The sequence below is a fragment of the Scyliorhinus canicula genome, chromosome 30 (genome assembly GCF_902713615.1).
Source record: "Scyliorhinus canicula chromosome 30, sScyCan1.1, whole genome shotgun sequence".
In the NCBI taxonomy this organism is placed as follows: domain Eukaryota; kingdom Metazoa; phylum Chordata; class Chondrichthyes; order Carcharhiniformes; family Scyliorhinidae; genus Scyliorhinus; species Scyliorhinus canicula.
In genome coordinates, this window is record NC_052175.1 from 7,663,133 (window position 1) to 7,679,207 (window position 16,075).

The 16,075-nt window shown below is 44.8% G+C and overlaps 1 gene segment (V, D, J or C); it reads left to right on the top strand.

Annotated features, from left to right (window-relative positions):
- Positions 1-4,801: 4,801 nt before the first annotated feature.
- Positions 4,802-12,135, top strand: LOC119958708. The segment is given in 5 exon segments: positions 4,802-5,067; positions 5,890-6,259; positions 6,375-6,653; positions 9,947-10,001; positions 11,691-12,135. Coding segments are annotated over 4 exon segments (444 nt in total).
- Positions 12,136-16,075: the final 3,940 nt, after the last annotated feature.

Consider the following 16,075-nt stretch of genomic DNA (forward strand, 5'->3'; position numbering starts at 1 on the left):
TTCTGACCTACCTATCTGTGTGTGCGTGCGAGAGAGAAAAAGAGAATCGAATCATTGAATTGACAGTGCCTATCTCCGTAATCTAAGTAACCCGACCACCCGACCTAACGAAGCGGGAATTCATCATAGCCAATCCACCTAACCAGCACAAAGATGGACTGTGGGAGGAAACCGAAGCACCCGGAGGAAACCCAAACTGAAAATGTCAGGAATTGCAAACTCGACACAGACAGCACCCGAGTCCGAAATTGAACTTGGGATCCTGGAACTGTGAGGCAGCAGTGCTAACAACTTTGCCACCTTGCCGCCCTAAATCGTTAGCATGTGCAACATTCTGACATAAAATCAAATGAGATGCCAAATGGTCCCTCAGGAGACACATGCACTTAGAAACAACTACCGATTACTTGTGCAATTCTGATTTATTATTTTTTTAAATCCATGTGCTGATATTTGCATTCATTCTCCACTGGGCAGCACAACAGCATAGTGGTTAGCAGTATGGTCTTACAGCGCCAGGGTCCCAGGTTCGATTCCTGGCTTGTGGCACTGTCTGGACGGTACCCCATGTCTGCTTGGGTTTCCACCGGGTTCTCCGGTCTCCTCCCACAAGTCCCGAAAGACGTTTGGACAGTCTGAATTCTCACTCTGTGTATCCGGACAGGTGCTGGAATGTTGCCACTCGCGGCGTTTCACAGAAACTACTTCACTGCAGTGTTAATGTAAACCTACTTGTGACAATACAGGTTATTATTAATACATTGGGGTGACTATATCTCAGATGAATGTAATTCGATAGGACCCATTTTGGGCGTTTTGCGGACGATGACGTGTTTGCAGACATCATAGGATACAGTCATAGATGTTTGCAACACAAAAAAGATCATTTGGCCCATCGTCAGAACAACCACCGAAATATTCTAATCACATTTCGCATCACTAATCCCATAACCTGTGTGCCTTGCCATCGCAAGTGAACATCTAAATACTTCTTACATCTCATGAGGTTCAAAGACAGGATAGAGATACTGCAATTCATAACATATAGAGTTGGTGCGATTACAATCTCATTGGAAAATGTATATTTCTGAGGGAGATTGACAGAGTAGAATCTGAAGTGATCTTTACTCTCTTGAGGTAATCTAATAATGGAGCACACAACTTCTAAGTAAGTTGCCTCCCATCTATACAAAGGGGCACTGCTTCCCTCGAGGGCCGTTAGTGTTTGGAATTATCTACCCAGAGAGCAGTGGGCCATTGAATTTGTTCGAGGCTGAGTTAGACATTTTTATGCCCGTGAGAAGAGTCAACATTCTGGGAGACATACAGGAAAATTAAGTTGAGACCACAACCAGGTCAGCCATGACTGTGTTCCCTGATAGTCTGGGCTTGAGGGGCCGAATGACCTACTCCGAAATTTTTCTTATGTTCCACATCCTTCTGATCCTGGCATTAATCAGATTTGGGGCGGCACGTAGCATAGTGGTTACCACTGCTGCCTCACAGTACCAGCGACCCGGATTCAATCCCGGCCTTGGGTGATTGTGTGGACGTTTGCACGTTTACCCTGTGTGTGTCTGGGTTTCCTTCGTGTGCTCCGGTTTCTTCCACAGTCTAAAGATATGCAAGTTTGGTGGGCTACCGGAATAGGACATGGATGAGTGTTAGAAGGGTACTCTTTCATGGGGTCTGTGCATTCCCCATGGGCAGAATAGCCTCTTTCTGCACTGCCGGGATTCTTTGATTGACAGAGTTTATCTCGGGCAATGCACACAGCAATCTGATGCAATGTAAAGGCAATAACAGGTTTAATTTTTCCTTTTGTATTTTGAAATCAAGGGCACTGTAATATATCAAATTTTCTCTGATTTCGAGCTGGATTTATGATATCGTATTTCGACTCCACTTTCAAATTATCTAATTAAATATTCATTCCACCTCAGCACTGTTTCCAATAGAGATTTAGTTAGAAATCTAGTAATCCAGCTGTGATTAAATGGCGTGCGAGAAATGAATGTTAATTTTATCTGAACTGTATATTTGATGTGTATTTTAAACAGTGAGTCAGTTTGTCAGAAAAGGAACCGCGTGTCGTCCCAATGTTTCAGTGTGAAACGTATCAGTCAATCCACATCGTTACATTCCGCACTCATGTTTCTGAGTTAGAACAGATTTATTCTGAACTTTTTCATTGCTGATATTGACACATCCAAAATCAGTTACCAATCAAGGTAAAACAATATCTGAAATGCATACTGCACGTCAGGGCCACCTGGGAGATATTCTGGAGGCGGAAAATATTGGTGGAATACGAATCAATTACCTTGCACTTATGTTCACAATAGACCTGCATCTTTCTAGTTCCACATAACCGAATGAGAAGGACGACGTTTGAATACAAAATTGGCCAAGGTAAACTCAGATAATAATGTTAAATACCTCTGACTTAGATCCATGGAGTTATCCAGTAGATTTTGGCCGACGGCAGTGTTTTCTTTTCCATAAGAATTACCTGACCTTCGTCGCATAGATATAATTGTAAAGCTCTCAAATAATACAACGTTTGTGAATGCATTAAATTATGAGACCAATTACAATAGACTTAAGGAGGCCAGTTATCAGATCCAATCTAACCCAGAAGAAGTAAATGATCCATTATCTAATGCAAGTTTGGAGAGGCAATAATAAAGAAGGGTATTTTTATTAATTCATGTACAGGACTAGAGAGAGACAGCGCTGCTCTACTGAAACAATGATCGTGGCAAGACGATTTGTCAGAACAAAAAAACAGAAAATATTGGATAAGTTCAGTTTGTCTGACAGAATCTGTGGCGAGAAAATGTTTCGACTGTGAAGGATTCGTTGGGCCAGGTGCAAACAGAAACCTCCATCACTAACTGAGATCTGAGTGTCTTTGTTCCAAAACAGTAATGCTACCATTTAGCAATTTTATACAGGAGTATGAGCGAATACTTCATCGACTACTTGTTCATCTTCACCTCATTTTGGAACCAGTTCTTGTTCGGTTCATAAATGCAGGTTTTATGCGGTATTTGAAAAAGGAGAAGCAGATAACTTGTTTCTTAAAGGATAAGAAGGGAATTGGTGAACCAGATAGATGTTACAACAATCGACAATAATTCCATTACTGCAGTTTTCCAATTATTGCTTGAATATGAATTCCACCAGTTGTCGCTTTTTTAATGATTTCTGTTCCCAACAGTGAGAAACATTCTCAAATTAACATTGCCTTCTTCCGCTGTGAAAATGCATCATTCACAGGCATTGTAAAGCATGTTTGGAGACAGATTTGATAAGAACATAGAACATTGAAAAATAGAGCACAGACCAGGCCCTTCGGCCCACGATGTTGTGCTGACCGTTTGTCGCAGATTAAGGACAATGTAATCTACATCCCATCATTCTACCGTAATCCATGTACCTATCCAATAGCCGCTTGAAGGTGGAGACTGAACATATAATTCACAATTAATCGACCCAATTATCATCCACGTTTTATTTAGTCTTTGAAAATGAATCATTCAGCCCCCGGTAATAGTTCATGACCGATTGAGTGATACAACTAGATAGATAGAATGATAGAACAGTACAGCACAGAACAGGCCCTTCGGCCCTCGATGTTATGCCGAGCAATGATCACCCTACTCAAACCCACGTATCCACCCTATACCCGGAACCCAACAACCCCCCCTTAACCTTACATTTTAGGACACTACGGGCAATTTAGCATGGCCAATCCACCTAACCCGCACATATTTGGACTGTGGGAGGAAACCGGAGCACCCGGAGGAAACCCACGCACACACGGGGAGGACGAGCAGACTCCGCACAGACAGTGACCCAGCCGGGAATCGAACCTGGGACCCTGGAGCTGTGAAGCATTTATGCTAACCACCATGCTACCGTGCTGCCCACAACTAATCTTATTTCCAATTGATAAGGAAGGATTCAAGTAGACAATGGCTAAATTACAAGATTTTAGCTGATTAATGTACTTTTCCATTTTTCCGTGCACTGATTTATTGTTGAAAATGAATCAGTTATATTATTTTGAAAGATATGATTCTGAAACATTGATTTCACGTTTAGTCTTGCATTATTCTTCGAGTCAATCGGATTTTTCGGTATTGCAACCAGGTTTGTCCCGTTTATCACAAAACACAGGTTTATGGACATCAGTTGAACAATGTTTGCTTCGTGGCCTAAAATTGTGGGTCTCGTTTTTGATGTTCTGACTACCAATGATTCATAAGACTGATGGTTTTCCTGATGGAATTCCCCGGATTTTCTGGAGAAAGATTTGTGTGCAGAGATTGGGGAATGTCGAACTCGCCATCACAGGCGGTGGACACAGTCAACAGCAGATATGCATTTAAGGGGGATCTGGATAATTCTATGAGAGGAAAATGAGCAGAAGGACAAACTGGTCGGGTGTGGTGAAGCGAGAGTGGGAGAAGGTTCTTGTGTATTATTCTGACAGACACGGAGCAGATGGCCCACGGTTCACTGCAGCACAGGACTAATGGTACAGGACTAACAGAAATAGGCAAACAATCAGACATGTACCGAGTGGAACAATTTCTAAAACATTTAACTGAATCCAGCATTCTTCAATCTGAAATGCTTGAGAAATGAACGTGTTTTGGATTAAATAATCATAACACCTGTAATTCCAGCCAGTTGCTCTTTTCCGACGCAAATCTCCTGCAAATACTTTATGTTCACAATGTGCACCACTCTGGGCTTTGCACCGCCTTTCACCAACATTTCGCACGTGATACAACGTGTTGCCCTTTGCTGGCAAAGCGTTGCGTGGGCACCTAACGTGTAAACAGGAAGTTCTCAGCCAACAGTCGCACGAGGTGAATTTTCCAGAGAGCTATTTTTAAACGCGACATGTAAAGTGTGCAATGTATGCATTTTTACCATGTTTTGCAAGAAGCCGAGCACAGAAATACCGGACTTGGTAAATCTCACAGCGAGCGGCCCGGGGACAGCAGACCATGAGCTTGTTAATGCCCTTAGCTTTGCTGCATTTCTTCCCAGGTTTGTGGCTACTTTACTTCTCATTCTGAATGATCTCATTGGCGTTAAAACTGCTGAGATAATCTTATTGAAGGGTGAAGACCACTGAGAGAGTCTTATTGAAATGTTAAGACCACTGAGAGAGTCTTATTGAAGGGATAACGCCACTGACAGAGTCGTATTCAAGGGTTAAGACCACTGAGTGAGTCAGCCAAGTAGAACATTTCTCAGCGATTTACCAGAATATTAGCTTTGTGTTCAAATAATGAATAATCACATGGTGAAAAAAGATCACATGTACACATTCTCCAGTATATTGGAGGAGGTGTCGAACAGATACAACAAATCTGCCCCTTTGGGAGGTAAAATATCCCAGGCCCCTGTTGCTAAAAGAAGGTGGTGGGGAATTGAAGAGTTGGTTGCCCCCAGCCTTCTCACTCGGGCCAAGAATGGTCCCTCAAACCACGGCAAATGCATGATCAGCTGGTCAACATTGCATTAAACCCCGCTTTTCCTCTTGAGGTGGGGGGAGGGCGGGAGCGGGGAGGTTATTTACCGGATTTCCTACGTCCGACTTGCAACGGTTGAGTTGCACTTACAAATAATAATAATTCTTCATGTTTCTTGCAATGTGTCTCTCCCTACGCCCCCCCCCCCCCCCCCCCCCCCCCCCCCCCCCCCCCCGGGGGGGCCCCGGCGCTCACCCGTGCAACTGTTATGATTTAAAATGTAACTCTCAGCCTTCTAACTCAGTTGGGATTTATTAATGAGTGGATTCCCTGTCTTATACTTTATTGTAGCGGTCCTTCTGCCCGAAATAATATCTCTTCCCGTCCATCACAGAACCCGCTGCGACAATCCTGTCTCTCACAGGTATTGCATCTCAGGCAGTTTTGTCCCAGCCTCCAGCGATTCAGAGGCTCTCGCTTGGAAGCACCTTCAAGGCTCATTGCCACACGGGTTGGTTGGCATCGCGGAGCGGCCCACTGGTATAATCGGCAGTATAGCGAGCATCTGCAACTAGTTCATATCGTCACAAAGCACAACTCTCCAAACGGTAGATTTTCTGGAGACGTTAACGACAAATTGACTCTCTATTCTCTGATCATTGCGGGGGTGCAGGCTAATGATTCGGGAGCGTATTACTGTGCAGATAAGGTCTTCGGTGGGATGCCATTCAAGGTTGGCAACGGTTCCCAATTGGTCATCACAGGTACAAATTACGAATATTTTAGAAATTGTTTCAAAATTAAGTGGCAATTTATGCCCAATAGTGATTGAATCTTATCCGTCTAACACGCCAGGATCTCCAATGATTTACCTCTTAGGCCCGCCCCTGTCTGAAATCCCCTTTATGGAAAGGGTCCCATTGGTCTGTTTGGTGAAGAGTGTGGACCCAGAATCATTTTCCGTCCGCTGGAATGTTTCAGGGCGGCTTTCCGAAGGCGAGACCGACGCTGGGACAATCGATCCGGACGGAACCTATGCAATCAGGAGTTCCATTATTCTCGCGGCGGAATCTTGGAGCAGTGGAGCTCTATGTACCTGCGCCGTTCACATAAACTCCAGTCAATACCTTCTCAGTGGAAGTGTCTCATTGGAGAGAGGTATCAATTAGCATTTCTTCCTGTACTTAATGAGTGGGTTGTTTGTCAGCAGCATGTGTTTTGACATTTACACTGCACCTTGTTTCCATGTATCGTTATCCGGCCACTGACCCTCTTTCAATATCACACGATCAGTGTTTAGCTTTCTGAATGTCTAATATATCTGTCCATTCGGATTCAAGCGTACACAGCGGGACATAATGCATTTTCACATGACAATTACAAAACCAAAACCTATTTCTTTGCTACTGCTTTCTCGTTCCATTGTGTTCTTTTCTTATTTGTCATCCATAAATTTTCCAGGTCCTTACGCCCTCTCCTACGTGCTGATGTTCATGTTCCACATTTCTGCCGTCTCTCAACCCAGCTTCGATTCACCTCACCAAAATATATTTCCATTCCTGTCTCCCTCCCTTGAGTTTCGCATGAAATGCATCTCTACCATTGGCCTTAACCACTTGTTGTGGTAGTTAATTCCACCTTCTACCCATTCGCTGGTAAAATCACGTTCTCCAGAATTCACGATTGGTGATATTAGGGAATGGTTCCAATATTATTGATGGTTCCGAGTTCTGGTCTCCACTGTGTTAAATTCAAACAGTGTTCTCTTCATCTGCTCTCACAATCCGCTTCAAGACCTTAGCAGCATCTGTTAGATCACGTTTCAGTCTTCTCCTTTCTAAAATAAGGAGGTCCACTCTGTTCACGTTTCCACAGTCCCTCTATTTCCAACTTTTGAAATTCATTTACGGAATACGGTTTAGCCAGTGTTTATTGCCCATCCCTAGTTGGCCTTCAGAAGGTGGTGGTGAGTTGTCTTCTTGGATAGCTGCTGTCCTTGAGGTTCAGGAGCAACAAAAGTGCTGTTCCGAGGAAGTTCCAGGATGTTGCCCCAGCGACATGAAGGAGCGGCCATATATTTCCACGTCAGGGTGGTGACTGACTTGGACGGGAAGCTCCAGGTGATGGGGTACCTTGGTATCGTCTGCCCCTGTCCGTCCAGATGGTAGTGACCGTCGGTTTGGAAGGACGTGTCTGAGGGTCCTTGGTGAGTTACTGCAGTGCATCTTGTAGAAAGTACACACGGCTGCAACTGTTCGTCAGTCGTGGAGGGTTTCACTGTTTCTGGAATGGGGAGCAATCAAGCGGATTGCTTTGTCCTGGATGGTGCATAGCGTCTTGAGTGTTTTTGGAGCTGCACTCATCCAGTAAAGTGGAGAGTATTGTATTGCACTCCTGAATTATGTGTTTTAGATGGTGGACAGGTTTCATGAAGTCAGGAGGTGAGTTACTCGCCGTAGGATTCCTAGCCTTTGACCTGCCCTTGTAGCGACAATATTAATGTGGCTAGTCCAGTTCAATTTCTCAGCAATGGTTAATTGTGAGGTAATAAACGGTGGTGTTGTCATTGAATGTCAACGAGCGGTGGTTAGATCCTCTGTTGTAGGAGCTGGCCATTGCTTGGCACTTGTCTGGCGAGAATATAACTTGCCACTTGTCAGCTCAAACCTGGATATTGTGCAGGCCTTGTTGATTTTGGACATGAACTGCTTAAATATCTGAGGAGTCGCGAATGGTGCTGAAAATTTTGCACTCACCCACTACCCTGAAGAACTTCTGCAGTAATTTCCTGCAGTGAGGTCAGGAGCTGAATAACCCTCCCGGAACCCAAACTGAGCGTCCTTGAGCAGGTTATCGCAGAGTAACTGCTGCTTGATAGCACTGTTGATGGCTACTTCCGTTACTTCTCTGACGATGTAGGGCAGACTGATAGGGCGTTAATTGACGGGGTTGCATTTGCCCTATTTCTTATGTACAGGACACATCTGGGCACTTTTCGACATTGCCGGGCAGATGCCAGTGTTGTTACCGCACTGCAGCAGCTTGGCTAGGTGTGCAGCAAGTTCTGGAGCACAAGTCTTCAGTACGATTATCGGGATATTGGCAGAGCCGTTGCAGTATCCTGTGTGAAATGAAAAAAATGAAAATCGCTTATTGTCAGAAGTAGGCTTCAAATGAAGTTACTGTAAAAAGCCCCCAGTCGCCACATTCCTGCGCCTGTTCGGGGAGGCTCTTTTCCCTGCGTTTTCAAGTCACTAGGGGCAGCAGGGTAGCATGGTGGTTGGCATAAATGCTTCACAGCTCCAGGGTCCCAGGTTCGATTCCCGGCTGGGTCACTGTCTGTGTGGAGTCAGCACGTCCTCCCCCTGTGTGCGTGGGTTTCGTCCGGGTGCTCCGGTTTCCTCCCACAGTCCAAAGATGTGCGGGTTAGGTGGATTGGCCATGCTAAATTGCCCGTAGTGTCCTAATAGAAAGTAAGGTTGGGGGGGGGGGGTTGTTGGGTTAGGCGTATAGGGTGGATACGTGGATTTGAGTAGGGTGATCATTGCTCGGCACAACATTGAGGGCCGAAGGGCCTGTTCTGTGCTGTACTGTTCTATATTCTAATGTCGATTCGCTTATCTATTCATTTTTCAGCCGTGTTTTTTGAAACAAATGATTTCGTGATGTTTGCGATGTTGACAAGAGTGACATTGCTTGTGATCTCTAGATTTTCTGTGTCCGTAGTTCTGGACCTTTGCTGTTTTTAATTGAAAAAAGTTCTGAGTCACGATTTTCCTTCTCAAATGTATTATTTTCCTCCGCTGCAGATTCTCCATTACCAGAACACCTGCATTGTATTTATTTGTGGGCGTTTGTCTTCTGCGGTTCTATTTGGTTCAAGGGGCAGCACGGTAGCATTGTGGATAGCACAATCGCTTCACAGCTCCAGGGTCCCAGGTTCGATTCCGGCTTGGGTCACTGTCTGTGTGGAGTCTGCAAATCCTCCCCGTGTGCGCATGGGTTTCCTCCGGGTGCTCCGGTTTCCTCCCACAGTCCAAAGATGTGCAGGTTAGGTGGATTGGCCATGATAAATTGCCCTTAGTGTCCAAAATTGCACTTAGTATTGGGTGGGGTTACTGGGTTATGGGGATAGGGTGGAGGTGTTAACCTTGGGTAGGGCGCTCTTTCCAGGAGCCGGTGCAGACTCGATGGGCCGAATGGCCTCCAATGGCACTGTAAAATTCTATGAAAAAAAATTTAAAAAATTCTATGAAAATTCCTTCTGAATTTCTTTCTGGTGTCCGGGAGAATGATCTGCACGAACCGGCAGTCAGGTATCGTTTATCAGGAGTCATTGAAACCCCGCGGGTCTCTCAATCCGTTGATCTATTACTGAATTATTTATACTTTCAGGCGGTTCAGTATGACATGGGCTATTTTTTCTCAGTTAAAAGTCCTCTTTCTGACAGGCAATATGAACAATGATGAAGAAGTGAGACATTCCGGAGCACGTGCAGAAGAAAAGGTGGTAAATATGAATAGAATTGTACCTGAGCATTTGTAAATAGGTTTCACATATTTTCAATTTAAGTTTGAAGAATGATACTTGCTGTGAAATGAGCACGTGCGGCTTTGCATGGTGAATGCTGTCACAAAGCACCGCAAACATTTCCAAAACAATGCCCAATCAATTACTCACTGAGAAAGGGCGTCACAATGAAGTGTCAAAACTCAGATAGAAAAAAGAAATGAAAACCGCTTATTGTCACGAGTAGGCTTCAATTAAGTTACTGTGAAAAGCCCCTAGTCGCCACATTCCGGCGCCTGTCCGGGGAGGCTGGTGCGGGAATCGAACCGTGCTGCTGGCCTGCATCGTCTGCTTTAAAAGCCTGCGATTTAGCCTAGTGAGCTAAACCAGCCCCAATAGAAGAACAAAGAAAATTACAGAACAGGAACAAGCCCTTCGGCCCTCCCAGCATGCGCCGATCCAGATCCTTAACCTGTCTCCTATTTTCCAATATCTACTTCCCTCTGTTGCCGCCCGTTCATATACCTGTCTAGATTCCTCTTAAATGACGCTATAGAATTATAGAACAGTACAGCACAGAACAGGCCCTTCGGCCCTCGATGTTGTGCCGAACAATGATCACCCTACTTAAACCCACGTAACCCGTATACCCGTAACCCAACAAACCACCCATTAACCTTACACTATGGGCAATTTAGCATGGCCAATCCACCTACCCCGCACATCCTTGGACTGTGGGAGAAAACCGGAGCACCCGGAGGAAACCCACGCACACAGGGGGAGGACGTGCAGACTCCACACAGACAGTGACCCAGCCGGGAATCGAACCTGGGACCCTGGAGCTGTGAAGCATTGATGCTAACCACCATGCTACCGTGAGGCCCCTATCGTGCCCGCCTCTACCACCTCCGCTCGTAAAGAGTTCCAGCCACCCACCACCCTCTGCATAAAAAACTTTCCACGCACATCTCCCTTAAACTTTCCCCCTCTCACCTTGAAATCGTGACCCCTTGTAACTGACACCCCCACTCGTGGAAACAGCTTGTTGCTATCCACCCTGTCCATACCTCTCATAATTTTGTATACCTCAATCTGGTCCCCCTCAACCTCCGTCTTTCCAACGAAAACAATCTTAATCTACTCAACCTTTCTTCATAGGAAGCACCCTCCATACCTGGCAACATCCTGCTCGACCTCCTCTGCACCCTCTCCAAAGCATCCACACCCTTCTGGTAATGTGGCGACCAGAACTGCACGCAGTATTCCAAATGTGGCCTAACCAAAGTCCTATACAACTGTAACATGACCTGCCGACTCTTGTACTCAATACCCCGTCCGATGAAGGCAAGCATGCTGTATGCCTTCTTGACCACTCTATCAACCTGCGTTGCCACCTTCAGGGGACAATCGACCTGAACTCCCAGATCTCTCTGTACATCAATTTTCCCCGGGACCCTTCCATTGAGCATATAGTCCTCTCTTGAATTTGATGTTTGAGAGTTTGAGAGTTTTATGTTGTCTTAAGGAGATTAAGCATTGTGGAAGGGAAGTTGTTCGATGGAGTTAAGATGCAATTCAGAAATTATCTACCTGATTGATGGGAAATGCTCAAAGTGTTGAATTCCCTCACCTGTCGCTCCGATGATGCTCTAGCTCATGTTAACGGTGTCTGGTTTATGTTACAGACTCTTCATGCCCAGCTGGAGTTTAATGCGGATCCCTACTCTAATGACCATGGGAATTGAGAGCTGATCTTTGCTTCCAGGATATGACTTAGTTTAGAATGTTTCCTCTGTTTGTCGTCATCGGAAGAAAGCCTGGATACTTGAGTCTGCCGACGAGACTGCCATCTCTAATGTCATCCCCGATTGAATGCACATTTTGCATTCATGATAAATAATACAAAATGCCGATTCGTCACCGCCAGGAGAGTCTTCGGGCAAAACACAACCTGTTCCCTGTCAAGGGCACGTTTACATGCGGAACTGTTAGCTCACTGCTCAGTATTGACAGGTTATATTTACCCTTCTTGTTTCAATGTTTTTAAGTTTGATGTGCATGTTGATGTCGTCCTAGAACGGCAAAAAAGTGTATCCAATTTCACAATTGATTAAAAGCTTTCAACTCTAATCATTGTGTGTGCAAGTTCAAATTGCTTGATTCCTCAGTCCAATGTGGTCAGTGAATCTGGAATGTCAGGGTACAAAAAAAAGAACAAAGAAAATTACAGCACGGGAACAGGCCCATCGGCCCTCTCAGCCTGCGACGATCCAGATCCTTTATCTAAACCTGTCTCCTTTTTTCCAAGGTCGACTTCCCTCTGTTCCCGCCCGTTCATATACCCGTCTAGATGCCTGCTAAATGATGCAATCGTGCCCACGTCTACGACCTCCGCTGGTAAAGCGTTCCAGGCACCCACCACCCACTGCGTAAATAACTTTCCACGCACATCTCCCTTAAACTTTGCCCCTCTCACTTTGAAATCGTGACCTCGTGTAACTGACACCCCCACACTAGGAGAAAGCTTGTTGCTATCCACCCTGTCCATACCTCTCATAACTTTGTATACCTCAATCAGGTCCCCCCTCAACCTCCGTCTTTCCAATGAAAACAATCCTAATCTACTCACTCTTTCTTCATAGCTAGCACCCTCCATACCAGGCAACATCCTGGTGAACCTCCTCAGCACCCTCTCCAAAGCATCCACATCCTTCTGGTGATGTGGCGACCAGAACTGCACGCAGTATTCCAAATCTGGCCCAACCAAAGTCCTATGCAACTGTAACATGACCTGCCGACTCTTGTGCTTAATACACCGTCCGATGAAGGCAAGCATGCTGTATGCCTTCTTGACCACTCTATCAACCTGCGTTGCCACCTTCAGGGTAAAATGGACATGAACTCCCAGATCTCTCTGTACATCAATTTTCCCCAAGACCATATAGTCCGCTCTTGAATTTGATCTTCCAAAATACATCACCTCGCATTTGCCTGGAATGAACTCCATCTGCCATTTATCTGCCCAACTCTCCAATCTATCTATATTTTCTTGTATTTTCTGACAGTCCTCCTCGCTTTCTGCAACTACACCAATCTTTGTATCATCTGCAAACTTGCTAATCAGACCACCTATACCTTCCTCCAGGTCATTTATGTAGATCACAAATAACAGTGGTCCGAGCACGGATCCCTGTGGAACACCACGAGTCACCCGTCTCCATTTTAACACACTCCCTTCCATCACTACTCTCTATCTCCTGTTACCCATTCATTTCTTTTTCCATCCAGCTTGTACACCCTGAACCCCATACGACTTTACTTTTTCCATCAACCTGCCATTGGAAACATTATCAAACGCCTTACTAAAGCCCATGTATTTGACATCTACAGCCCTTCCCACATCAATTAACTTTGTCACTTCTTCAAAGAATTCTATTATGTTTGTAAGGCATGACGTTCCCTGCACAAAGCCATGCTGCCTATCACTGATAAATCTATTTTCTTCCATATGTGAATATATCCTATCCCTCAGTATTTTCTCCAACAGTTTGCTTACCACTGACGTCAAGCTCACAGGTCTATCTTTAATTCCCTGGATTTTCGCTGCTACCCTTCTGAAACAAAGGGACAACATTATCAATTCTCCAGTCCTCCGGGACATCACCCATGCTCAAGGATGCTGTAAAGATATCTGTTAAGGCCCCAGCTATTTCGACCCTCGCTTCCCTCAGTAACCTGGGATAGATCCCATCGGGTCCTGGGGACTTGTCAACCTGAATGTCTTTTAGAATATCCAAAATTTCCCCCTTCCGTATGACAACTTGACCGAGACTATTTAAACATCCATTCCTAGCCTCAACATCCGTCTTGTCCCTCTCCTTTGTGAATACCGATGTAAAGTACTCATTAAGAATCTCACCCATTTCCTCAGAGTCCACGCATAAATTCCCTCTTTTGTCTTTGAGTGGGCCAATCCTTTCTCTAGTTACCCTCTTGCTCCTTACATACGAATAAAAGGCTTTGGGTTCTTTCTTAACCCTGTCAGCCAAAGATATTTCATGACCCCTTTTAGTCCTCTTTATTGCGCTTTGAGATTCGTCCTACTTTCCCGATGTTCCTCCGAAGCTTCATCAGTTTTGAGTTGCCTCGATCTTATGAATGCTTCCTTTTTCATCTTATCTAGTCTCACAATTTCACCCGTCATCCATGGTTCCCTAATCTTGCCATTTCTATCTCTCATTTTCACAGGAACATGTCTGTCCTGCACTCTAATCAACCTTTCCTTAAAAGACTTCCACATTTCAAATGTGGATTTACCCTTAAACAGCTGCTCCCAATCCACATTCCCTAACTCCTGCCGAATTTTGTTATGCTCTGCCTTTCCCCAATTTTGCACTCTTCCTTTCGGACCACTCTTGTCCTTGTCCATGAGTATTCTAAAACTTACGGAATTGTGATCGCTATTCCCAAAGTAATCACCGACTGAAACATCAACCACCTGACCGGGATCATTCCCCAATACCAGGTCAAGTATGGCCAACTTCCGAGTTGGACTATTTACATACTGCCTAAAAAAACTCTCGTGGATGCTCCTTACAAACTCTGCTCCATCTACATCTCCAACACTACACGAATCCCATTCAATGTTGGGGAAGTTAAAATCTCCCATCACAACCACCCTATTGCTCCGAAATTTTTCTATAATCTGTCTGCATATATGTACCTCTACGTCATGCTCGCTTTTGGGAGGCCTGTAGTAAAGTCCCAACAATATTATTGCACCCTTCCGGTTTCAAAGAGGGGTTAAGAAAATATAATTAGCAGTGAAAGACTATGGCATCAGGTAAAATTGAACAGGTGGGAGCTCTGTTCCGCAGCGAATGTAATACTTGAGGAATGGCTGAAGAAACGTTGAAGAATTATGAAATGATTCAACATGATAGACGCATAGAACGTGTCTCCACTTGAGGTTAGAGACAAGTACGATAGGCCATGATTTATTCCCGAAGAAATCAAAGGGGGGTTCAGGGGAACTTCTTTCCACAGAGGGCGTGTGGAATGTTGAAGTTGAGACCGCAGGGCGTGATTGAGCAGAATATCAGATATGCATTTCAGGGGCAGTTAGATAACACAGGCGGAGCCTGGACCATCACAGTTGAGTGGTTAATCGGAGAACATGTTCTTTTGATGTGAAAGGGTGTGCGTGTGGTGTCGATTCGAAACACTACACCGGGGCAGACAAGCCAAATGGCCTGATCCTGCCCAGAAAGTAATTTTATACTTTGTAAAGCAGAAAGTTTATCCTTGGCAATGTGAATGATTTTGACCAGGAACAGACATTGCTCTTCACAACAAAATAACTAAATACATATGTAAGTGAAATTCAAAAGACCGTTAATTGAGATGGTGACACATTTCCCTAAAAGGTCGATATTACAAACTTAATTGGAAGCTTGACACCGTTGCATTTTAACAGCCAAAACTCCACTAATTCTTCAATTTGTTCAGTCATTGGTTGTGTATGTCACTGGCTAGGCATGCATTTATTGCCCATTCATTATTGCCATTGAACGCATTGGCATGTCAGACAATTTTGCAAAATGGGCTTCCACAACAGTGTCGTCTAATTATCCATTTACATTTTAATTCCAGATTTTTCGTTTCATTTAAATTATAACATATGCTGTGGTAGGATTGAAAACGGGCCACCATAGTATTCCCCCACAAAATGGAGTACATCCCTTCCCCAATGGTATTCGTGGCGAGAGTGATCCAGCATATCACTCCACTCTGGGAAACGGCTTCCTGACATCACCCAGAAACGGCCTGGCTGCATTTTGAAAGTCTGCCTCCTTGATACGCATTCCCTACTCTGCCTCGATCATAGAACATAGAACATACAGTGCAGAAGGAAGTCATTCGGCTCACCGTGCTCGCACCACCCCACTTAAGCCCACACTTCCATCCTATACCCATAACCCAATAACTCATCCTAATCTTTTTGCACACGGAGGGCAATTTAGCGTGGCCAATCCACCTATCCTGCACGTCTTTGGACTGTGGGAGGAAA